The sequence below is a fragment of the Channa argus genome, chromosome 19 (assembly GCF_033026475.1).
Source record: "Channa argus isolate prfri chromosome 19, Channa argus male v1.0, whole genome shotgun sequence".
Lineage (NCBI taxonomy): Eukaryota > Metazoa > Chordata > Actinopteri > Anabantiformes > Channidae > Channa > Channa argus.
The window spans coordinates 9,263,275-9,289,452 of NC_090215.1; the positions used below are offsets into that span (position 1 = coordinate 9,263,275).

General features: G+C 38.1%; 1 protein-coding gene across 2 annotated transcripts in view; it reads right to left on the bottom strand.

Moving 5' to 3' along the window:
* tpk1 (thiamin pyrophosphokinase 1) overlaps positions 1–18,205 on the bottom strand; it is a 56,776-nt gene extending 38,571 nt beyond the window's left edge. The window contains exons 1-4 of one of the 2 annotated variants that reach the window (XM_067486405.1): positions 18,091–18,205; positions 15,043–15,133; positions 10,323–10,397; positions 1,964–2,033 (exon numbers count right to left, since the gene is read on the bottom strand). In XM_067486405.1, coding sequence (XP_067342506.1) covers positions 1,964–2,033; positions 10,323–10,397; positions 15,043–15,085 — 188 coding nt within the window. In that variant the 5' untranslated portion in view covers positions 15,086–15,133; positions 18,091–18,205. Of the gene's footprint in view, positions 1–1,963; positions 2,034–10,322; positions 10,398–15,042; positions 15,134–17,930; positions 18,063–18,090 lie in introns of those variants that run through there. The other variant, XM_067486406.1, reaches the window with a different exon arrangement.
* Positions 18,206–26,178: the final 7,973 nt, after the last annotated feature.

Sequence of the window (26,178 nt, forward strand, 5' to 3'; positions counted from 1 at the left end):
AAAACACTGATAACTGGGTTGGAAGAATTGTCCCAGTAATGGTTTCACTCCTGCTCAATTGGAGGAAAAGAAAAAGCCCCAAGATATACACCCACACAGAAACCTTCAAAAACTCTCTCACACACACACACAGTTAAACTCCCTATTACATATTTATCTTGCTTTCAAAATCATACTTTACAAATGATCAGTTGTTTTTTTCTTTGTGCTTCCTTTTCTTTTTCTCCTCCTTTGCATTCCTCCCCAACCTCCCTCTAGTTGAGATATGGGGGAACATTGTGCTGCTCATAAAACGTGGCTTTGGACTGATTACTTGCACCTCCCCTCCGTATTCCATTAGTTATGGTAATGTTTGGTTAAATACATCTTAACTTGCTGGTAATTGATTGATTTACACATCCCAACCTGTGAATATTCCCCCACTTTACTCTCATCCTCCCCTTCTTTGTGATATTCTTCTTTTCTCCCTGTGTAATGCATAACTCTTCGGGACAGACTGTGTTTGAGTTGGGAGGGCAAAAAGGGAGGCCTGACTGTCAGCTCAACTGTGCAAGCTGCTGACAAAGCTCAGACTGGAGGGTCAGAAGATGAATCTGCTGTGTCACATAAGCAGACAGAAATATGAGCGATGCCTCTGTGGGGCTCCTGCTCAAACTCACTCTGTAACTGAGATACATGACTAGTTTTATGTTGAAAATACAATTAGAAAATGCTCAAAGACACACAAAACATACTGTGTAATGCACATCTGTATTACGGAGAACCTCATCTTCAGCAAAAACTTTCCCTGCTAGTATAATCTTAGCTCAAAACTAATACTAATCCTAGTTCTAACCTTTACAGACTCACTCCCATCTAAAAGCATTACTGACATTTAAATGGTCTATAATGCAGCGTGCCATTAAATTCTTCTAGTGTACCTCCTCCTGTTTATGATGTTAATAGTATTAGGCTGTCTATCCTCCAAACATAATTTAATAATACTGCATTAAAATGAGAGGTATCACTTTGTTGTTTTGCAATTTTTAAATCACTCTTTAATAGCTGCTGATGCTTCTGGAACACAATTATTCTTGTCAGCAACTCAATTATTTAATGTTTTTGTTCTGTAAATTGTCTTTACTATGTGTAATCAAAATTACATAAAGCACAATATGAACATCAGAAATATGCAGTAATATTGATGCAGTAAATGTAATAATAATAATAATAATAAAGAGATAAACATTATAGTAATTCATAAATATTGCAATATTTAGATTTTCTAGTGTAGGAAGAGCTAGATTTCCTTCAAATTTAACTTTTAACACTTCAATACACTGCTAGAATCTATAATGACGCTTTAAATTCAAGTCTAACCCAAAAAATTTGATTCATATTGGACCCTTTAAAGAAGTGTGAATGATTTTTGCAAACTACAAACTATTATTACAAGAATAAACTTTCAGAAACACACTTACACACAAACAGACACTTGTAACATCATATTCACACCATGGCAAAATGGACACTCATGGCCACACTCAGGGTGTTAATGTGAAAGCCTCAACACTTCAGGGATCCAGTAAAGCCCAGATCCATCTCTATCCTGACAGCAGTCCTCCATTAGCCAATGGGAAAAATGGGGCTGCAGAATGCAAACACCCTGTACTTTGACGAAAACACACACAGCCCTGATAAATAAACAGGGTACACTTTTGTCTTCCCCTGGAACACACATGTGTGCATGTGCACACAAACACACACACACACACACACACACACACACACACACACTGCTGTAAGCACAATACATTTCTAATGCAGCAACTTTTTTGGTCAAAAACAAACAATGCTTTTGAATAAACAATGTGCACTTTCTACATCTTATCATCTTTCTCCTGAATGAAACTGCACAACCACATGCAGCGAGAATGACATGTGTGAAAACACAAATGCAAATGTGAACACAAAACAGACTCACCTTTCACTGTCTCCAGCAGTGATGTTATAGAGGTGATTGGCAGCTCCATCAGCACATGCCCTCAGGAGTGCTGCAGACAGACAGACAGACACACACTTTAGCCTGTGAAACTGAAACCAGTTAAATGAATAGTGCACATTACAGCCAGTGAATAAATATTCCTGATTTGTACAAGTCCCTGTTAGATAGGACCTAGTTCAACTGGTTTACGTCTCATATAAACTGGTTTCAACTAATGCAAAATTGATATTACAGTTTGTGTGTCCATTTTACGTCAGGGTGTGTCGGTTCCTGAGTGAAGGTGGATCATCCAACAGACTGTTTATAGTTTGTACCACTTTAGTCAGGCCTAAATGGTGGCATACAGGTGTAATTTTCTCCTCAAATTATTTCCTGCTTCCCCTAAACACCTGAGGCTGAGAAAGGCATACCCACATTATGCATCACTTACCATTATTTCACAGCAGTAGGGTGCAAAGAAATAAGGCATATACTAATAATACTTAGATTATTGTATATGAAATTGTTTGTTAACAAGTGAATAAAAAAGAAAAACTGTACTGCCGTTTTGGTATACAAGGAGTTATACAAGCATTTTGAAATTATTCTCAGGCCATAAGAAGTGCTTTTTGTAGAAACCATATCACATTTTTCCAGTACTAGTCCTGATAAATATGCTGTATGTTCTGTCTGTAGCAATAAAAGCAATGTTATAACACACTGATACATGAAGGTGAATGTGCAAGGGCAGATTTAGTTGCTTTATACATCAGACTGTGAGAGCTCTGAGTGCACCAGCACACATCTATAAAAAAGGGTGGGAAAACATGAGCAATGACTGATTTAAACACTTCAATGACTGAAAAGGTTTTAGAGTTTAAAGAAAAAATTTGTTTGAAACAGACCGCCACAATAAACAAAGATAATAATATGCCATAAAGACAAAGAAACACTAAGATTAAGAAAATTAGGCTTTAAAAGCTAATTCTTTGAAAGAGCACTTATTTTTTCTGAATTTAAAAACAGAAAAAATTAGGTAGTCAGTGCTATTCTTATAATTGTATTCAAGTTGTACTAAATTAGATGCAAACTATTTGCAAACACATGCTCTTTCAAGGCCTCTGCTCTATTCAAATTAAACAGACAGCCTATTTTTAAAGCCTCCTTTCCTGTTTTGGTGCGCAGGGGGGAAACACTTCAAAGAATCATCTATGGTTTTCTACTTGAACCTAGTTAAATCTGATGTAAGCATGCACCAAAGAGACGAGCAACACTTGTACATGTTTTCCGTATCATCAGCTTTCCTTTCTCCAACTGTGTCCGTTCCCTAAACCCATCTTTGTGTGTCTGTGTCTACAGAACTATTTACACTTAGCAGACGCTTTTATCCAAAACAACTTGCAAGGACACCTTAACGTGTGGATGGGAGGAGCTATGGACTGACCCTCCTGTGATTGGTGGACAACCCATTCAACCTCATTAGCAATAAGTCACTGAGAATGTAATTTTTTTGGTTGCAAAACATATTAAGCCTCAGTTACAGCTACTTATGAACTGGTTTAATAAGCATTTGTGCATGTGAATTTAATCAATCAACATTTAAAAAGAAAAGAATATATAAACCAGCATACACTGCAGGGATACGGTCTTGGTCACTGTTAAGATATGTTTCATAGTATACAGCAAAATCACCCGTGCTAAATTAATGAGTGGCTTTTTTTTGTTCTACTCTTGGGGTGTTCATTTAACACTGGAGATTTTGCTGTGTAACTATCAACCTTAAACTTGAATTAACTGATTTGTACACATCAGAGAAATTAAATATTAAAGTTTACACTTCCCTTATAGGGAACTGTAACAAGGATTGTGAAAGTTTACACATGGTATTCCTTTTAAGGCCTTATTTCCATACTGTACTGTAAATCACACAACTCTTAACAAATTATTAATAGCACAACCCCTTTAAAAACTTGCAGTATATACAGTAACAAAGCCTATTTTAAATTCACATTCAGCAATACACGACAAATTAGAACTGAGTTTAATGCTTGGAATGACTATGTGAACAAAGGGGAGTAACTTTCACAATTCAACTATCCTTGCCTGAAGTGCTTAAAAATGGGAGAGACTGCTGATGCATTTGTACTGATGTAAATAAGACACTTATACTCAAGGTACTGTTTTTATTCATAACCCCCACCTCCTGCTGTCGACGTTTCGCATCAAGAAATGACTGGAATGTAAATGACTCATTATCTCTGACGGAGTGCAAAGGCTGAAAAACTTTCCAAGTGACAATTTCTGGAAAAGCACAGAAACTGTTCTTTAAGCCTGGTGGTGACAGACTGTAAAGTTATCAGCAATTATCTCCGTGTAAATGTCTACACAGATGCACACATACACAAACACACATACACATATATGCTCAAACACAAAATTATAATAACTGTCAGGCCTAAGATTCAATCATCTTTTCTGCTTGCAGGGCATGCCATTAAACACACACACACACACACACACTTACAGTAAATCGTTAAAGAGGCCCAGTGTCACTCTACAAAGTGCAGCTCTCAAATACTGATGTCAATACATCTTTATATACAGTTTCTGATCAAATGTTTTGACTTATCCCACAAACTTAGGCTGAATTTACAGTGTTCCCAGATATCAGTCAGCCAAAAACGGTTTTTAATCATAAGAGACTATTCATAAGCATGCAGTGCCTTAGAGTACTGTAGAGTTAATAGAGAATAGAGTTATGATTTACAGTATTCTTTTGTACAGTGAAACTGTTGTAATATTTTATATTCTACCTAATGTCACAGTTTCCTACAATATTTTAGAATGTGGCCCACTTAAAAAGCACCTATTGTACAACAGTGGTAAACAAAATCCCAATCATTCTATTAAACTGCTTTTAATACAGTATAGTGCACAATACAGTGAGAAAAAGTAGTTCAATGAACTTCGTAAAAATTATTAAACAATGTACATGGTTTTGACAATGTTCATGTGATAAAACATAATAACAAAACCCATAAATCTGTGCCTGCAAAAATTGCTTACTGGTTCACAGGTCACATATAAAGCAAAAAAGTAAAATACTCCTCTAGTCACAAGAATATGTTGATGGCCAATTGAAACATATAACCAAGTTTAGTTGTACAAATTCAGATTGAAATGCTAAAAAAGTATAAGTAACTGCAACTAAAACTGGCGTCGGTTGCTCAGTTGGGAGAACAACTCGATCTCCCCGACTGCATGTTGCAGTGTCCCTAGCAAGAGACTGAACCCATCAACCCATCCGTGCAGTGCAAAGTACCAGTCCCACGCCCAGTACAAATTGGGGAGAGTTGCGAAAGGAAGGGCATCCAGCATAAAGAAAAAATGTGCCATTTCAACATGCGAACCAATGATCCGCTGTAAAAACACTGAACTAACAGGATAAGCCGAAGAAAATATTTGACTTGCACATTTTTTGACAGTTTGACTGACTTGAGCACAAGCTTTCAAAAGATGTAGGCAGTTGTTTTACTAATTAATAATGGCCCAAAATGCTTTAGTTAGGTCAGTAGTTACTGTAACTACACAAAAATGGCAGAAAAGTAATTACACTACTAGAAACACTGTCCAAACATGGATGTACTACTAGCAAGCTACTATGTAGTTTGTAATCATGGTCAACCTGCTCTTCCAGAAGTCCACCAGATGACATCACCTGACTCCTCCAGGTGACGTCATCTGAAGGAGTTTTTTCAGGTATAAGCAGAGAAATATTTTAATATAGGAAAGTCATAGGGAAGTTTAATAGAATTAATATACATTTACACCCTAAACTTCTGGGAATATTCTTGTTGCATTTAATGAAGTGGTTAAGCTAAACTTAGTTTACATGAAAAAGCAAGTTGACATTTGCAAAAATATTTCAAGCTGCAAACATTTTTCTACACACTGTTTTATACTTACCAGCTCCTGATTTTATATTTTGTCCTTGCTGCTTAATCTGCAAATGTAAAGAACTTAAGTGTGTTAAGATCACTGACCTTGACTGTGCAAGCATATGTTTAATGCTGTATTTTTTATGGCCCTCCTGTTTGCAAAACAAACAGTCAACAGTGTTTTCCTCTATCATTTCGCAAATCCATTAGACTTCAAAATACTCATAAACATGGTCAGACTCATTCAAAAGTTTTTTTATCATACGACAAAGTTTCACAAATGCCTGTGGGTGCGTCTGTCTCTCAAACTCCCATTTGTCTTCATAACAGCAAATGACAAAAGTGGGTAAACTGAACTTGAGAAAGATTATCCCTCCATCTGCACTCCATCCACAGGCAATGAAGACACAATTACTGTCATTCTCCCACTCAAAACAATGAATTGTCGGATGTTTGAAGTACGCCACAATTGTGAATGCACCAGCCTAACCAGCTCCTTCATCTTCTCCTTCGCCTCAGAGCTTTTGAGTTTACCAAACACAAAATCAAACACACAAAACCACATACAGCAATATATAGTGTAATGAATTCTGATGGTGACACAATGTGAGCCAAGTGGGGACAGTTAGAGGAGATGACCTTTTAAATAAACTAGCTATAATAATCCCTACCTGCAGGCTTCACAACCATCTCCTCCTGTCACTCATCTATATGATAGATACATATGGTGGTCAGGAAATAATGCATTCTTTCTCTCTCCCTCTCTCTCTCTCTCTGTCTCTCTCTCTCACACACACACACACACACACACACACACCTAAGCCTCAGTCAGTGCTTTTTAATGATCTATGTCACTCTTGAGGTTGATGCAGAAAAGTTGCATGTACAACATTCATGCACAAACACACCCAACACACACTGCTGTGGGATATTCTATAGCAGGTCTGTATTGATGAGGTTAGTGCGAAGGATTAATACCTGTCAAGTTGGGGCTTTAGCGCAGTAGAGGAGAGGGCAAACGGTCACAGAGAGCGGTAAAAAGATTATTGCCCTTGTTATGATGCCTTGGTGCCCTCCCTTCATCTATCACTCCACCTCTCCCCCTCCATCTGTCACCTTGTCTCCAGATCCACCCTTCTCTCTACACATTGCTTCAAATTTGATTGATTTTCCCGCACAAACATTATATTTTGTGTCTTTCTACCTCCACTCTGTTACTCTTTACTCTCCCACTCCGTCCTTTTTATTATAGGTTGCATGATTCTCCCACTCCTTTAACAGTCTCACTGGGATTTCTTCTATCCAACAGTTCTCACTATCAGCTTCTCCTCTTGAGTCTGCTACGCACATATTCACCCCATTTGACATGTACAGGAATGTAAGTATGTTCATGCCTCATCACCAGCCCAGCCTTGATTACAAGGCTGATACTTGGTGGACTGATGGGTGATGTTCACAGACTTTAACTTCACCAAGGTGCTTCACATCAACGAATGATAAAACGAGACACTTGTATTAAACACAGGCACGTTTTTTTGTTGTTGTTGCTTAGTTAGCGACGCCTTAGCTGATTGCCTTATTGAATTACTTGTTGGTGTTGTTACAATGTGTGCAAGTGAAGAACTGGTAAGTAAGTGAAAGATTGGACAAAGTGAACAAGTGAGTGGGTGACTGACTAGATGAGCAATTGAGTGACTGATGGAATCACTGATCACTGAGAAGGTGCGTGAGTGAGATAAGCAGCTAGATCCCACTTCACAACATCACGCTCTACACCTGTAAATGTGGTTCCCTTTGATCATTGTTGCGCTTTTCCAAGCTCCATCGCTCTTCTGCTCCCTGCTGCTTCACCTCTCCCACAGGTGATGAGGGGGCCCAGGGGCACCACATCAGAGGACCCGAGAATGCTGTATGTATGTGGGTGTGGATGTCGGTGTATATAAGGGTGGAGAGCTGGCTATGATGCCTCCAGGTGAACAACCATCTGGAGAGTGACACACACTAAACACTCGTGTGCACACTGGCATCTGCTGATCCCATAAACAACATTAAAAATACATGGCATATCAAATAAGGAGTGATGAACTTGCTACAAGCACATTTACCATCGTACTGTGAGAGATCTGAGATCTGTCATTCACAGACAATCATCATCCTGTCAAAACTTCCCAGAAAAGTCCCATGAGCACTGCTGCCAAGAGCAAAACTGATCAAGAAAACTTACCAATTTCTGACATGCACACCACAGCATTGCTAGTGGCACTTCAGAAGCCACCCAAAATCTCAATGACAATTTTCAAACATTTTCTTAATATAAAAGGCAGGCAGTCCGAGTCTAAGATCCCAAAACATACTGGATATGCACATCTACCTCAGAGTGGTAAAAATTGCAATTATTAAATGGATGAAACAGTCATCAGCAAAAGGATATCCAAGAGTGTGAGTTTAATGAAATTTAGCATCACTTAGAAGATTCACTTTATATGTAACAGGTATCAAATTACTTTTGATGATGAACTGACTGTTTTATATATATTTCTTTGTGTTATTTCTTATCTTCCCCCTTTATAAATGAGCAAAATAATTTTTACCTTGGGGCAACAGGCAACCTTTGGTGTGAAATCAGATGAGAAAATTACTTTCTCTATTATCATTAAACATTTTCTAGAGGTCCTTTAGTAAAGAGGCAGAAACCAAGAGTGCAGCATCTATCTAAGTCTGTGACTGCTGTGCGATGGAAAGAGCTCAGGTGCCTCTTGGGTTTTTCCTTAGTTGATAAGAATATCAAAGCTGTGTTCATTAAAATTCAGTGCAACATGGTTTTAATCACAAGTTTGTCTTCAAAGTTACTGTTTACTAACCTTGTTGCCTGACTGTATAAGTTTTGAATTACATTAATTATATTACATAAATTAGTGTTCTTACAGCTTTTTCGCTGTTGTTTCATGGTCTAAGCATTAAACCTATTGATCCATGTCACTTCTTTTCAGTCCAGCCTTCCTAAACAATAACATAACTAATTTAGCACAAGCTGGTTCAAGTTATTCTTGTTTAGGTATGCTGTTTCTGAACAATTCACCAGATTTAGAGCCAATGTTCTAGGATACCGAGAGATGAGATGAGATGAGATGACACTGACTGAATTAAAGGTTCAAAGTCAGCTTTGCATTCTTAATATATCACAGCCCTCTGCTTCAATGCATCTCATAAGTGACACCTTAGGGAGTCTGGAGTTCTACTTTCATTTAAATCCCTATTTTTCCTCTCTTGACAATGAGCCTGAACTTTTGTTTTTGAGTTGTCATAATGTTTAGCCTCCTTAAATTGTTCCCATTTTCCACAGAAAATTCTGCTCTTTGCTAACTTCACAAAGTATTATGCACCAATTGGAAAACTAAGGGTAGAACTGTATAGTATATCCTATTTCCCAGACCTGGACCAGACCATTTTCGCTCATTGAGGAAAAACTGCAAAATGCCTCAAATATTTAGGAAACAGCTCAGAGTCAGTGCTGACCGTATATTTGTTATGACTGAAGCACCCACATTCTTAGTGCATAGGTCCTAGGGTCTAGTGGGTTTGTTTGTTACGACACTGTTGCCCACCGACTGAATGAAGTGGACACTTTCTAGTATCGCCTCTGTTCATATTTTTTTAAGTGAATGCATACACACTAGAATTAATGTGAACTGATGTGCAAAAAGTGCCATCCTTTTCTACCCTTTCTGGACCTTACAACTGCTACAAAAGTGGTTTAAATAGGACTGGGTGTCTATAAATAAAAGCAAATTGTACCGCTGAGCATATGGCTTGGGTGGTGAAAGCCGAAGACTAATAAAAATAATAGATGACAGGAATACAGTCCTTAGAAGATAAATTATAGAGTATCTGATCCTATAAAACTGCATTCATCTGTAGAGTGAGATGGCCTCGTACACTGATCCAGGCTTATTTCATATTCTTTAGTGCAGGTGCAACTGTCATTTATTAGTTTCCTACAGCGTCAGTTTGTTATATATTTTCGGCTACTGATAATCGTATCATAAATGAATTGGTGCGCGCAAATGAAATGCCTATTGTTCTAAATAATTTTTGTTTTGAACAAAATAATTGTTCAGGTCAGACAGTCAGTAAAAAATTAAATAAGAAGTCACCTTTATTATTTTCTTCAAAAAAATAATGTCATCTTTAAGTTCATTAAAACCCATCTCACAGGGAATGTGGGCAGAGGTCAGGGAGGGGGCATATTCAGTGACATGGCAGCAATTAAGATTTTGCATAATGGAGGCTACGCAGGCTAGAGAGCACAGTCTAACAAAAACACAACAGGGGAATACATGCTCAGTGCAAATCAAGGCAGATGGGATGTAAGTGAGCTGTGGTGATCTGTGATCTGTGCCGGTGATGTGTGAAATATCTACCTTTACTCCAGAGGATATGTAGGTAGTCCTTATCCAGAGGCTGATTCAGAATGATCAGACAGATCCTCTGCAAGCCTGGGGAAGGAGATACAAAGAAAATTGAATATGATGAATCATGCTGGTACGAATCATAAAACATCAGATGAAGACACAGACAACTGATAGAGCATAAAAACCAAAGAGCAAAGGCAGAACATATTATTATTTGCATGTACAAGACAATGCCTTTTAAATGTAGACAGAGGCTGTTGTTTGTGGCACTAAATAAAGACCAAAATTAAAACAAAGCCGTGATAATGAGGTCATTATCATGCTCCACATGGAGACAGGAAAATAACACAGATTAAAAACAGAAACCGTTTCAAACGAGTTTTCGTTTCAGGGGAATTTGAAACACTCCCACCTCGATCCAGTTAAGCAGCAAGTGGTTTGTTTGGAGCATCAGATGATATCAACACCTGACCACAGCATTGATGATGTGTATTCACATTAAGCAGCGATTTACCTCGACTACAGTGCCTCTGCTCTCTTCGACCCAGGGTCACAACAATGTCTTTATTATTCATTAAAAAAGGGAAATCTGTGCACTTAGGCTTGCACACATCTCATCGATGGCTCATCTGTATAACTTGACCTTTGTGACACGCCATCTGTAACTACATGACAACAGAGGAAAGCCCTTTTCAAAGCAGCACAAACGAAAATAACCTGTCATCCTCTTGTTACTCTCATTCCTACTTCACGCTTTTGTGTCAAAGACTCTTTCCCAGGGTGCGTCCTTTCTTCAAATCTATTTCTTTCCTCAGCCTGCCATCCATCTTGCTTTTAACTTTTCTTTTGCTCTGCTGCTAATGCAGATCCCCTGACTAAGACTTTGGAATTGTCATTTTTCTATCTGCAGGAAATGGGGAAAAAAAAAAAAAAAATAGTGATCCTAGAAAAGCCTTAATGGAGCATAGACTACAGCACAAGCTCTCTTCCCCCCTGCCTTCACACTTTGCTCATTTATCTTTCTTTTTCATGTCTGCCCTTATGAATGATTTCTCATGCATTTTTAAAGTTGTTACCTTTCGTAGCAAAGCCAATATGCCATATGCAAGCTTAAGCAACACTCTGTGATCACAATGCTCCCTTCCCTCTTTCCTAAACTGTATTTATGTAAATTCAACCCAACTGGATCCCAGTTTCTGTGCAGCGCAACAGAGCATATCTAATAAAGCTTGTATCTTTCCCAATACACCTTTCCTGATACTTTGTGAATGCAAGGGGAGGCCAGAAAAGGCCACAGTAAAGAAGAAAGAAGAAGCTTTCATGAAATTCTTAGTGCAAAATGCCCCGAGGAAAAAAATAACTCGTTTGGATTTAAACCCTCAAGTGTGGGTGTGAGTGCATTTTAGCTTGGCTGAGGAAGGGGGAGGAACAAAAAAACTGCCTTTCGAGTTTCTGACTTTGTTGCAGCGGTGGTCTTGATGTTGTTAAAAAGTTCACATCACTGGAAGGTCATTTCCAATACAAACTTAACCCGAGTCAAGTATGGTAAAAGGGAGAAAGGATAAAGAGGAGACACAAAGGAGAAAAAAGAGAAAGGAGAACACATGGAGGGGTAGGTGAGGAGGAGGGAGTAGATTTGTCAGTCATGTCTCTTAATTGGCTAGAGGTGTACAGAGAACAAAAGACAAACTCAACCAGCCGTGACTTTTCAGATAACCCTTCGTCGCACATACCCTCACCTCGCCGCACACACACGAGTAGGTGTGCAGCTTTTCGTGCACTCTGTTCAAAGAAATGTCACCTTGGGATTCTTTTAAAAGTACCAGACAGCATAAATACCACAACCTCACACATATACACAAACACACACAATCCAAGCATTTGAGCTAGCACGTAGATTTTCCAGCAAAAGGCATTTATAATTAATATGCTGAAATGCTAACTATGGACACTGGGGATTTTAAAATGCAGATATCTGGGGGCTGTTTTTATATCCTCCTTTGAGAGGCCTAAACCAAAGAAGCCATAGAATAGGGGGAAAGTGTTTCATGAACTTGGACTATTCAGGGAATCTCAGGCATATTCTTTACCTTTGATAGCAAGTGACAGATTTATCAACAAAATTGTATTTTCGGGGGAATGTGTGTATACTCAGATTTGCTCTGTTCTGCAACCATTGTGGGATTATTTGAATGGCCTGTGAAATCTTTAGACTAAATTTTGTATTGGTACAGTGAGCAAACTCCAGAGTGTAGCCTGTAATGCTTAGCTAGCATGTCTGAGTAAACATTTATTTTAGTGGAGTAATGTAATGATAGCTTCTTATTAGAAGTGAGTGTCTCTTGACATCTTGGCCTTCGCGTGATATTGATTTTCAATCTGTAAAAGCATAGGAAATCCACAGCAGTTCTGGTCTGTGCAAATCACATAAATGAGAGGACAAACTATGAAAAATATTTTAGTTTTGTTTACTAATAATTCTATGTAAGCTAGTATTGAATCATAATGCGGTCGTCTTTGGAAAGTAATAGAAATACAACAAAGAAAACCCTTTGCATGTACTGACTACACATTTACAAACCCTATTTCCAGAAAAAAAAAGTTGTTTCTGAGATGCAACCAAAGCTAAAATCTGCAAATTGCTGATTCACTTGAACCTTTATCTGATAACATTTCTCTGCAACAGCTAGTGTATTTTTAAAAAGCGTAATTAAAACCAAAGAAATTAACTACAAAGAAAAGCAGTGTAACACAGCGGTAAATATGTCTCTAGTCCAATGTCTAATGTGAAAGATTTGAAGATTTTAGTTTTATGCTAATTTTAAAAAAAGTGTTTCTGGTCCCAACTTTTCTGGAAATTGCATTTCTAAAATAACAGAGCCTGTGGTGTTGAACAAGCTGATTACAGTTATTCTAAACCTTTGGTGCCAATCGGTGGTGAAACTGGAGAGAGAGAGCAATGCATCATGATGCAACACACAGTGGCTTCAGAGTCTTTACCTCTTCACGTTTTGTGAACTTTGTTACATTTCTATCTATTCTGATGCTTGCCAGGAATAAAGGGATAAACTGTGCTAAAGAGTGCAAAGCTTTTTAAGATTTACCCAATCTAACCAAGATGAACTTTTACTGTTTCCACTGGAGTACAACAAGTATTGAATCAATGTTTCTAATAAGATATTTCAGCTTTTGATTTTTTACAGACTGGCAAATGCAATGTCTCACTTTGTCATTATGGATTAGTGAGTGTAGTGTGCTGAAACGCGAAAACTACAATTTTAACCATGTAAAGTGTATCTCTGTAAAAATAACTTTTGTTTTTGTCAATTTCTTTTTTTATGAAATCCTAATTTAGTTACAATTTATCATCAGTTACATCTTCACCACCCTTAGATAATTACTTTATCCATACTAATATTAAATTACTTCAGTACACCCTAAAAACAGTTATTAGCTCTTGCAGCTTGATTTCCTTGGCCATTCCACTCTGTGGAATGGTTATCATACATAACCAGATGTAAAAACAGGATCCTTTAGTCAAGCTTCATACAAGAAAGGTTGAAAGAAAGTGGTTACGCTGAATTATAATTGTTGTCGTAACATAATTCCAGGAACCAACACGACGAATTTACTGAGATACATCTATTGAAGACTTTCTCCAGGACTTTCAATACCTTATCTGTATCTCAGTAAACTGCACACAGTATTCTTACTGTGTATTTATGAATCAACCTTTTATGTGAATATTATAAACTGAAGAATCTAAAGAGGATGACTAAGGGACAAGCTCTGAGACAGCTGAGCTTTCTTGGGACATAGCGTTTGTTTTTGTATAGGGAACAACTTGTGCCTGCTGCTGGCTCTACAGGCCAAACTGTTGCACGATCCCCTTGACCTTTACAGATCTGGGTAAACTTGCCCTTAGGTTGATATAAGCTTTACTTCCTTCACACACACACACACACACACACACCACCAGGGAGCTCACATAAACCTTGACCTGAGAGCAGTGGCTAAAGGCAACTAAAAGCAGCTTCGTACTCAGGTCTATAGGCCAGTCAGAGCTGATGATCTGGAGAGATTTCCAAGATCATCAGCAGATGCAAAATATGTCAAATCCTCGTAGGGGAAATGAATCTAGCTTTTAAAAACCGAGAATACATGTACTATGGAATGGTATTTTAAATCAAATGTCAGATTGATTCCAATGTTTGTCAGCATTATGTTGGAACAAACTAAATTTACATGATCACAGGGAATTTATTTATAAACCACATTATTTATTTGTAAACATGTTTTAATAATCACACTATCTCTCCAAAATAATTTTTTCTCAAACATTACAAGAAAACTCAACAAGCCATCTTTCAGTAAAGATTGATTATGTAGGCAGGCTAACAAAAAAGGGCAAAGAAAGTGGATACATAAAACACGGCATTGTCATGAAAGTGCCAGTTCTTTATTTATTTATTTATTTATTTGGAGTTTTATTTCCCCTTGAGACTGTTTGTCAGTGTGCACAGGAGCAGCAGAGAGAGAAAGACAAGTTTGGCAGTGATGTGAATATCTGTATTTTGATCAGACACATAGACATGTCTGTGTTTTCATTCTGATATATGTGTGGATATAGCATATGTGGGTGAACACGCCATATCTGTGCCTGAACCTGTTTGATTGACTGTGTTTACGTGTGCTTGCATGAAGGGAGCGGGTGTTTGAAAGGCAGTACCTGAGGGCAGCAGGCAGTCCAAGGGCGTCAACTCTTCATCCATGGCCAGGATCTACAGGAGCCCGTCTTCAATCAGTCGGATTACGTGCAACTGAGAACAACGGGACACACACTGTTTTGACTGTTCTTGCTTTTATCTTGTTCCTGTTTCTTTCTATTCCTTGTTATTAAAATAACTATTAAAGCTATTAAAAGAGGTTATTTCATTTTGTCTCCAACTTCAGTTTATATTCTGCCTTTTTTTTTTTGGTTGTTTCCCTAGAAACAACCAGTTTAACAAAGACAGAAACATGCACACATAAGAGCATAATGACACTGAGGCTGGATTACTCACTCACTCAAGACACTTAAAACATGGGTTCAAATTATTAAAAGTTATTTTAACTACTGATTATTCGGGCAATTATTTTCTTGATTGTTTGTTGGTAAAATCATCATGTTTAAAAAAGCTAAAAATATTTATTTAGTTCACAATCATTTGCAACACAAATATGAAAGAAATGCTCTAAATTACACAATATAGTATTGATGGTTATAATATTACTCTATATGTGTGTCAAGGTAGTTTCATATTACATATTAAACTATTAAGCAAAGTCATTGATTAGTCAGTCAAAATAATGTGCAGCTATTGTTGATAAATGACTGCCAGTTTCAATAGAATCTCTAATCATTACAATATTACCTGCATATGTAAAGTCTGGGTTTCCTGCTTTTCTTTGACAAAAATTAGAGTGCAAATAATATTTGGATGGGTTGGTAGGTGTGGAGACAGCAAAAAATATATATTGGGCATGTTTTACAATATTTTGTATGTGCACTCATCCCCCCCAGTTTGTTTGAGTTTGAACTAATTAAATTGAAACATCTTATTGACGTGTGTGAGGTGGAATTTGAAAGCACCCTAACTAACACACTCTCTCTCTCAGTGAGTGTTGTGCTTTTATCTCTAAATATACACTCACTGACTTCATTGAGTAAACCTGTACAATCAAATACAATCTAATACAGCAGCTCTGCCATTAATTGTACTTTTACAAGGTTATAAATTCTCAGTTTTTATGTTGAAACTGTCTGAAAGGTGATAATTGTACTATGTGTTTATTACTGAGTTCATAGTGGGTGGTTGAGTCGTACTGAAGAGCAATATAATAAGAGGTGCTTTCAATGATTTGGCCACCCTATTTAAAAGGAATGCTAATTGTGGTTGGGATGGAGAAGGCTGCAGCTACAACTCTTACAACTCTTTTTAATAGGCAAGAATTATTCATGTAATTATGCACTGCATGAAAAACTTTAAGTTTCTTGGAGTTTTATGTTTAACTAAGATAAAACAGTAACACACTGTAAAAAATGAGAGGCCTTTTGACATGCCTGAAGCGGTGTCAAATGTCAAAGTTATGAGAAAGGATAAACAAAGAATAGTTTTTTCAGTCTAAAGATAAAGTTGAATCACTCTCCAGTCTGATCTAATATAATCTTTTTTATACTGAAATAAAAACATTCCTATGAATGCTGGTATAGGTAAACCTTGTTTAACCAAACCCTCTGACACTTCTAAAAATGCCATAAAGTCTGTGCTTGTAGGACAATGTGTACCTTATTCCTGCCTCTTTGAAATATACCTAAACAACAGAAACCCAAAAAAAATACTGCTCAGCTGCCAACACTCACCTCTCAGCTTTACAATCCAGTAGAGAAGAGCAAAATGGGATAAGGAAAGAAAGTGAAGTGCCGAGCTAAAGGTCACAACAATAAATAACCTCAGCAACCCTTAATAATTATCTACCAGTAACAGTCCTTCCCACTCCCACCCACATTCACACTTCACAGCCTGTACTTGTTTTCCCCAAGTTAAAAAGTGGACATGTTAATTATCAGTTTGAGTCCTACTCTGGACTGTATTCATTTGTCAAAAGAGCTGAACTTCAGCTGCCATAAAACAGGATTATATAACCTATAGATTGCCCTTACCACTTCTCCTATAAGGCACATAATATAAATAAGTTTAAACCCTTTGAGCTGGTTTATTTTTTTAAGGTATAGCAGACTGAAACAAATCAGAAGTACTCAAAACCATTGTACACCTTTTCCTGTGTTTACTCTAATATTCAAATAACCACATTTTCATAGTTGTCTCATACTGTATATTCTTTTAAAAGCAGTCAATCACCGACACTCGATGAAAAGAGTATGAATAATGCTGTCAAATCAGAGCCGCTGCTTTTCTGCGCTTCGATGATTTTACAGAAGACAAAGACAAAAATGTGGGTAATTATGCTATTCACAGTTTCTGTTTTAATCCAATCAGTGCATCAATCAGCTATACAGATAATTTGCAGTGGTGTTAGTTTTAGTAATGTTGGACTGTAAAGCAGCAGCTTATGAGTCATTAGCTACCAATCACTGACCCCTTATTTATGTATGTATGTATGCATTTATTTATTTTTCAGGGTCGCCACAGTTTTTACGCCAGATGCCCTTCCTAACGCAACCTTTCCCAGTTTCTACCGTGCTTAGTCTGGCACTGCACAGCTGGGGGATGGGAGTGGGCTGTTGGGGGGGGGTTAGTGTCTGGCCCAGAGACACTTCAACATATAGCCGGAACAAGGGATCAAACCACTGACCCTGTGGTGACCCCTGATATCCCACTTTAAAGTTGAGCCACTATGTTAAGTCCTGACTAGTGCATATCGTCGTCGTCATCATCATCATCATCATCATCATCATCATCTCTGGCTCTTTTCCCTGCTCTCTGCAGTGTGTTATTATAGGCTTTAACTGAAGGTGCTGAGGCTGGTGTGGTGACTGTACCTGCACCTGTGTACCAACTGCCCTGACTCTGTCTGTGACACGTTCAATCATAATGGTAACACTGACTAACTTACTGACGCTGGGTGGATACGTTCACACTCACAGCAGTCCCCTCGCAGCGTTTGTGCTCTGTCTGAAGGATTTATGCTGTGGTTCTGTATGCACACCGTGCACAATACGCACTGCTGTCAGCGTGAGGTTACAGTGGTAAGTAAAGAGACAATAAAAACTTACAAAATCAAGCCTTGAAGGAAGTGACTTCCGCCATGCGCGTTGTAAACAGACAACGAGAGCGCGAGGAGCTCACAGGGGGAAGCTCCCGAGTGTCGGGGAATTTTTAAGGGGACGCCTAGAGGCTGAAAGTGGGAGGGCAGCTTTCATTTCTCAGTATCTCAAAAGAAGTCCCGGTTGTTTGTAAGCAGGTTCCAGCAAATTAAGAAAGGGTTTAATTTTCTTCACTGGACACGGTCCCAGTTAAGACCTGTTGATCTAATACAAATCTCTCCAATATCAAGAACAACATTCATAAAAATGTTGATGCTTCATTGAGTCCCCTTCACAAGGAGATCTGCCACATACTTGCAACATGGTTAAACCAGGATCTTCCCTACTGCCTCTGCCCAAGCTAGATGTGAATGACATAATAATACAGTAAAATTAGTTGAATTGTTTTAAAAACTTTACTCATTTGATTGAGCTATTGCGCTCCATCTAAGTTGGGGCTGGATCTGGATTGAATCGATAATAAGATCAGGTCCTCTGATTTTTATCCTTGAAATTTCTGAATTTAAGTTGTGATTCCACTATTTCTAAATATTTATTTTAATGTGACGAGTTTCCGTGACATTTAAATGTATGTTTGTTTGTTTTTTTTTGTTTTTTAATATCATGTTGAGGGGCATGAGCCAAATGCTGCTGCAAGCATTTCTGGGATGTCCAATGAACTGTGAATTTATCCCTTCAATAGAGACATTCCTTTTGAATTTGCTTCTTATGTTTAATAAATCTAACCAAAAGACTGTGCCCGCTGCTAATCATTTATAGACTTGAGCAAGAATGGAATTATTCAACTAATTTATAATAGATCTCAGATTCATTCATATGATATTTTGAAAGGAAACTAAATCAATAGGTTGAAATGAATTTTTTTGCGTTTAAAAAAAAAAAAATTTAGATGATGCTCCATAATCGCTAATTTATAGTGTAAACTGCATATAGATTCTCACTTTGCTTACACATGCACACATACAAACCCCAGAGAACACACAGGTTGACCAAAAATGCTGACAGATCAGAAAAATCACACAAGCATACACAAGATGTGCATCTACAGGTAAACAGTGAACAAACATACACATACACACACAAACTGCACACTGATGCTGTATGCCTGTCATATCTTCAGAAGGTGGTAGAAGCAGTGTGAAGTGAGAAACCAAATCTCTCTCAAGGTAAATCCACTCTAGAGGCTCGTTAAAACAAACACCCTCTCATCAATCACCCCCGGTCCTGTCTCCAGGACAGACTGCACATGGGAAGAAGTCACATACACACCCAGCATACAGTTTTGCACAGACATGGATAGCTCTGGTATGCACACGTGCTATGCCGAGATGCATGGGAAGTCATTCGTTCTGCGGGCATGCATTATAAATACATTTATGAATAAATTCCAGGCTGAGTGCATTCTTCATTGGCAGGGATTTTTTTTACAAGACTGCATGACCTGAATGTTTGATCAGATGTCTCTCTCTCTGTCTCACCACATCTACCAAACAAGCTCACACTTTCTTGTTTTTCTTTCTAATATTTACATTTTTCCCCATGTCCTTATTTTACACATTTCTGCCTTGATTTATTAGAAAGTTGTCTTACTTTTCCCTCATTCTAAAATCTTGTGTATTATGGATCCAGCTCCCTCTCGCAAGTTTTTTTACTTCTTCTGTTTGGAATTCTGATTTTTTTTTTTTGTTGTTGTTTCGCTTCACAATTTGACACGGGTGGTCATGGGTGAGCAAAAAAAGGATAAATCTGCTATGCAGCTGTTTTCCTGTGGCTGTCAGGAGTATGACCACATGGCTTATGATTAAATTGGAAATTGATGTGCATTTAGACATTTAAACTTGATTCACTGGCCAATAGGTGAATGATGGCACACAAGCCAACACACGTAAAGTGTTGGGGAAATAATGCAGACAACATCTAAATATGGTCATTAGGTGGGATGCAGCCATAAAAAATGGGAAGTTATTTATCTGAATACTTTACACATCCTAAAGCAATGAACAGCTAAAATATGTTAATATGGGATATACATGGTACTTATGGGATATACATGGTATATACATGGTATATACATGGTATATACATGGTATATCCCATATTAATATTTTAGAGTGTTAGAGTGGAATTACTTTTTTCTCATATAATGTTGAGTTAAAGTTAAAGTAGGCGTACAAGCAATAGAATGTGAGCATATTACTGGTCACGTAAGATTTATTGGCTTAAATCCTTTATGACAAACAGCAACAGCATCCTGTTGCTGTTTCGCAGGCTTATTTTAAAGACTAGGTAGTTTTGATCTTTTTTTAAATTGTGATTTTCATACACCCAAAGAGCAGGTGCTTTTATTTTTGAAGCCTACCACATTACCTGACCATTAAATCTAAATACTGTGTTTTTTTCCATAGGGAAAAACCCAGACGCTGATGAATGGATGAAGAAGGGTGTTTGGTTTTATTAAGCAATGTGATGGGTGAAAAATGCGTTGTGATAATAGCCGTATTTCTTTATTTGCATGTAATATAATATGCAAAATTTTGTTAAGCCAAAATTGACAAATAAATCTTTGCTGTATTACTTAACCAAAGCAACAGATCCAACTTCATCAATCCATTCTCTATTATATAATGCTCATAAATATCTATCCGTCAAGAGAAAAAAAGCTTATACATACTGAATGTTGTCCAGTGAAAGAAGAAGAAGAATTACTTCCCTCTTGTTTTACTCTGCCAGCAGGTCCTTCTCCCATAGATGTCAAAGCACTAATTACACATCAAACCCTAATGGGCACTGGAGCCAATATTGACTTTAAATCCATCTGAGTTTATTGCCATGGTAATGCTGGTGAGCTCATGTATTTTTGTATGCAGAATCATATGGCTGTCCAAAACTGATGTTTAATATACCGTAAAAGTGAATTAAATTGATGGCCATCAAATAAACCCATCTTATATCAGTTAGTATCCATTAGAAAAACAATTATTCTGGGTATCTGACCAAAGTAAGTTAACACTGGAGTCAGTTGTAAACACTCCAGAAGCTACTTTGTGTGTATCTATGAAACACCAGTGGATTTGACGAAGAGCCTGCAGAGTAATACCGCTCACTGTACTTCTTTCTACTGCCGGTGGCTTTTAATTCTCTTTGCAGAGCATTGTGTGGTCAGTATCTCTATCATATGCAGCTAATTACCTTCATTGTGTGGTTCGTCAGAATCAGATTGGCTGTTGCTAGATTCTTAACAGCATTAGGCCAGATACACCAGTGTGGAGACAACCATTCACAATCGTTTCTTCCTAAATTACCACATGCTTACAGATATTGTAGTGAGGAGCTATTGTGGACATTTTTATTTCATTTTCTATTCAAGGTCATATCACAGTGAAGTGATTGTGCTTGCTTTCGCTTCAATTTAATATCCCCTATCAGCGAATACACAAGTTACATTATTACCCCACTCACCCGTGGCAGAATACACCTTTTACTGTGGCAGATAAAACCACAACAGCAAATAAAAAAAGAGGCAGAGACAATAACTTAATGAAAATTCTGACTTTCTGTTCCTCACATGCAATAATACTTTTAATCATAACCTTAACTATTTTCTGTCATTTAGAATTCACCTGTTGTTTTTCCTCGCTAATACACTTCCTTTTTATCTGTCTTCACCTCAAGTTCAAGCTGCCTTTCCCCACTGTAGGTTCCCTTTTGTCTCTTCCTTTGCTTTCAGTTTTACTTCACCTCATTGTGTCTGTCTGATCCTTTCCATCCTGCTTTCGGGTTTTGTATTCATGAAACATTTTATTGCACTTATAATCATTTCTTTTATGTCTGGTAAAGGTGGAAAGCAGCTCAAACAGGCCAGTTCAGATTATTAAGAGGATCTTACAGTTCTGCACAGTTTGGGGTCATGAGCTCATACTACCTACCAATGAGAAAGTTCCAGGGGGTATGTGCAGCTGAATTACGGGCTAAGTAGGCCATTTTTCATTTTTGTCTGCCAATGATGATGGCCCATTTTAATCATGAATGAACACAAGAGCAATGCAGGGCAGTGTCTTTTTTGTTGCTTTTGAAATGCATAATGGTCTCCTGCCATGGTCAACTAGGTTAAAAACAATGTGCAGTGTGGAGCCGGATCTCTGCGTCTGTCTCTCTCTTAGAGCTAACAAATGTCCATTAGTGGAAAGAGACAAGGCTTAAATTGCTCTGGGTATACCAGTGCTCTGTGGACCAAGAAGAAAGACTTCTACAGATGTTTGGACTTAGCATACCGTATCAAAGGGAACTTTGCACTTTAAAGTCCAAATATATGGACATGGTCATCTGGCATAAAAACACATGCCAAATCAACGTGCAGAACAGGCTTTGGCGACCCCTGAAGGGACAAGCCGAAAGCCGTTGTGGTGATTCTTGACAACTTAGAAGCCTGATTATGCAGAAGCTGCCTGTCACATAATCATGGGAAACTGATGGATTTCTTTTTTGGTCACGGTACTAATGCCTAAAGGTTGACGTCTCTTACCTGCCTGTCCAGAAACAGGGATAAAAGCCAACCTTAAGAGCAGTGTGGCAATTTTCCAGCGGGGAGTATTACCTCATATCTGTTGAGGAGAAGTGGAGCTAGCAGCTTAGTCCTGGACAGTTATTCTTTTTCCCTACATTAAGCCAAAAATAAGTGGTATGGGTTATTAATCACTCATATCCTGAGGGCCTCGTCAGCTGAGAAATACATTAGTAGATGATGTGATACAGGGTTTATATATCGGGATGTATTAAAAGACTGTCACCCAAAATATTAATATTTCCAATGGTATGCAATCCAACCCTTAGGCATATTTCTGTGAACGCTGGAATCACAGGATTGGAGCACACCCTCTGTCACCTAGGGGCAGAGATAGATAAGCTGGACTGGACTGGACTGACCTCCCAGAAACTGCTGGAGGGTTTCACAGGGAAGCTGCGGTGGGCCCTGCCAGGCCCTGCAAGGGATGATGCAGATGGTGCCTGGTGAGATTTCTGAGCTCCCCTGTGGTGCAGATACCAGCAGAAAGTGGGGTTTGGCAGGGGGAATGGAGGCAAACTTTCGGTGGGAGGGCTATTTTAGACTGACAGAGAGAGAGATAGGGCTTGTACACAGCATGTGTTAATATCAGGATGGCAGTGAACACTTTAATACTGCTAAGATGTGGACACAACAAAAAGTCAGAATAACTGATCGTTCACTCTCTGTGTCTTTTGCCAAACTCTTTAACAGCTGCTCACATCACTAGTGGCTCATCCATTTAAAAGTGAAGAAACCTGCACATGGCCTTTCTTTTAAAACATAACCTAAACACGTTGCATAATCTGTGGTCATCATCTTCAGAGACTAGATGTATTTTATTGTATGAGGCTCAGTGTTCTGTGCGATAGGACCAAGGAAAGCTATGGGCAGACGTCATCAGGCGTATGTTCTGTATTCTTTAAGAACAAAACGTTCTATTAGATTTTCTGTCGGGAGGCCACACTTGCCACTTAGGTGATGCACAAAATAGGGATGAGTTGTTGGGTCTGGGACAGTGCTGAAAGAGATGATCTCAGTATACCTTAGGGTAAAGAAAAGCATTTTTTTTCCTCTTGTAATGATATTGTCATAGGGAGAATATGATTTTAGGAGCTGTGAAATGCAATATATACACTGTGAAGAAGATGTCAGACTGCATTTTATTGTCAGTAATGTTTGTGTGCTGCCGACAATGTAGATTTGTGATGTGTTTCTGCCGCATTTGGCTCTCTTTGCTTAACACAGAGATTTGGAGCTGGAAACATGATCGAATTCAAATGTTCCATAATTGTATAACGTTTTTGAATTAACACGTCAATATTAATGTGACATAAAGATGTTACAGTACCGTATGATGTGCCGCTGTAATACTGTAATATTTTCAGTATTGATGGTTTTATTTCTATTTAAAACAGAATGTTGGAGCAGGAACTTGTCACTAACTGAAAATCAAAATCAAGAAAAAACATATCATGTCACATCATTATGCACAGTAACATCAAAACTGAAATTGATTTGTAATAATGGACAAATGATATTTTTTGCTTTATATATCCACAAGGAGTTGTCAGAGCTTGTTCCTTTCACTTTCTTGTTTAAAAGCCATCAGCTTGTAGTCTCGATATGTGCCCCCCATCCTTTGCACTCTCTCACACACCCCTCATCTATTTCCCTTCCAGTGGTGATCTCTCTTTCCTACTTCATTCTTCTTTTAAACCACAATTGATCTTTTGCTCCCTTGCCTGCCCCGTCTCTTGGGTTCTGTGTTGTCTAAACACACAGACCAACAGAAACTCTGACAATGAATCAATCAGATTAATGAATGAAGTGTCTTCTGACTCTCCACTGCCATTCCTCTGAAGGACTATTTGCAGAGCCTGTCATTCTCTAATGTTGCGTCTTTCGTTTCTTTTTCTTCTCCGATTGTCACCCTCCCTAATGAATCCTGCCAATCTAACATGGCCTCAACCAAATTCAATCTCTTGCACTTCTTTTTGTGTTGCCCCATAAAAGAGATAAAACAACTTATTTTTCTCAAGTGTATGTGAGACAGCCATGTTTGCCACTAATGGCTAAATGCACAGTATAATTGCAAAAAGTAAATATGTGCAGACTTAGTTTGCTACTATTGTGTTTCTTTATTTTGTTGTTGTTTTCAGTGGCCATGCATATCAATCAAAATCAATGTAAATGTGCCAATATTAGCCAAAGCAGCCATTATTAATAATGCAGGTGATGCCGTGCATTTACAGTGCAGGAAATTCATGTAAAAAATCAAGAAGAAAATCACTCCAGGTAGGCGAAAGATGACAACATAAAACCACATTACATTACAGATAACTTAGGTACACATTCTGACAGACAGATGAAAACCTCGTACTTAGAGTAAAGCTCTGCAGCACCCCAGCAATAAATCACAACGTGTCATTCTTGATCCTGAACTGCATTTGATTATCAGCATCATTCAAATAGTCAGTGTTTCATTTTCTTTGACCAGTAGAAGAACCAAAATTTGGTGTGCAGTGTTTCTTATGCCAGTCTAAAAAACAGCCTCATACAGTGCCATTGCCATGTTTGGTATAATGTGTAGCAATTGGCTCGCAGTATAGATTATCTCATACTGAATTGAAGGAAAATTAATTTGTGCTTTAACATTAGAAGACATTTTACATGTTATTATTTAACATTTTAATGTTGGAAAGATGGTGTTGTGCAGCGAATAAAAATTCAAATGTAAATGATCAGACCTGTTTATAAATGCAGGTCGAGTCTTACAGCAAGAATAACATCTACTATTTCAGAAGATGTAGTGATTTTAGTGAATTTGCCACACAGCTTGAGTGCACCTTCAGAAAGAAATCAAGGAAGACCACAGAAGACCGTGCAGTGTGCTATCTGGCAGGAGGGTGCAGCACGCATACCTTCAAATGGTGTAACAATTGTAAGAAGAGAACAGAAGGTTAATAGACAACATTTAAAGCAATCTCACTCACAAACGTTTCCAGGTGAGAGGACATTGTTATTGTGTCAGAATGCATTTTTTATAAGTCATTATCAGTGCATTCAGTACAAAGCCAGCTGTAATAGGGGTGCTCATATGCATACTAAAGTTGATGGAAATTACTTGATATGTCTTGTGTGGTAATGATTATGACACTTAAGTTCTAAGCTCCTTCGATCCCTGTATAATGGGGTAATTACCCAGGACTGTGTAACATTAGCTCCTGCACCATCAATAATTCAAATGCACAAATCAAATGAAACTCTGACAACTCTCCTGACACCATGCTGCTGTCCTCCAGGGAAGGCTATTTGTGATTCCCACATTTTTCTTACCTCCTCTGCTCTCTTTCATGGGTGAATACAAAAGACGGTTACTCCTGTTTTTTTGTTTTTTTTGGCACATTGAATGGAGCAGTGTAATCTCAGGAGAGGGTTTCTCTGGGGTTATTTGTGTGTATGTGTGAGCGTGTGAGCACTCTCTGTGGGATGTT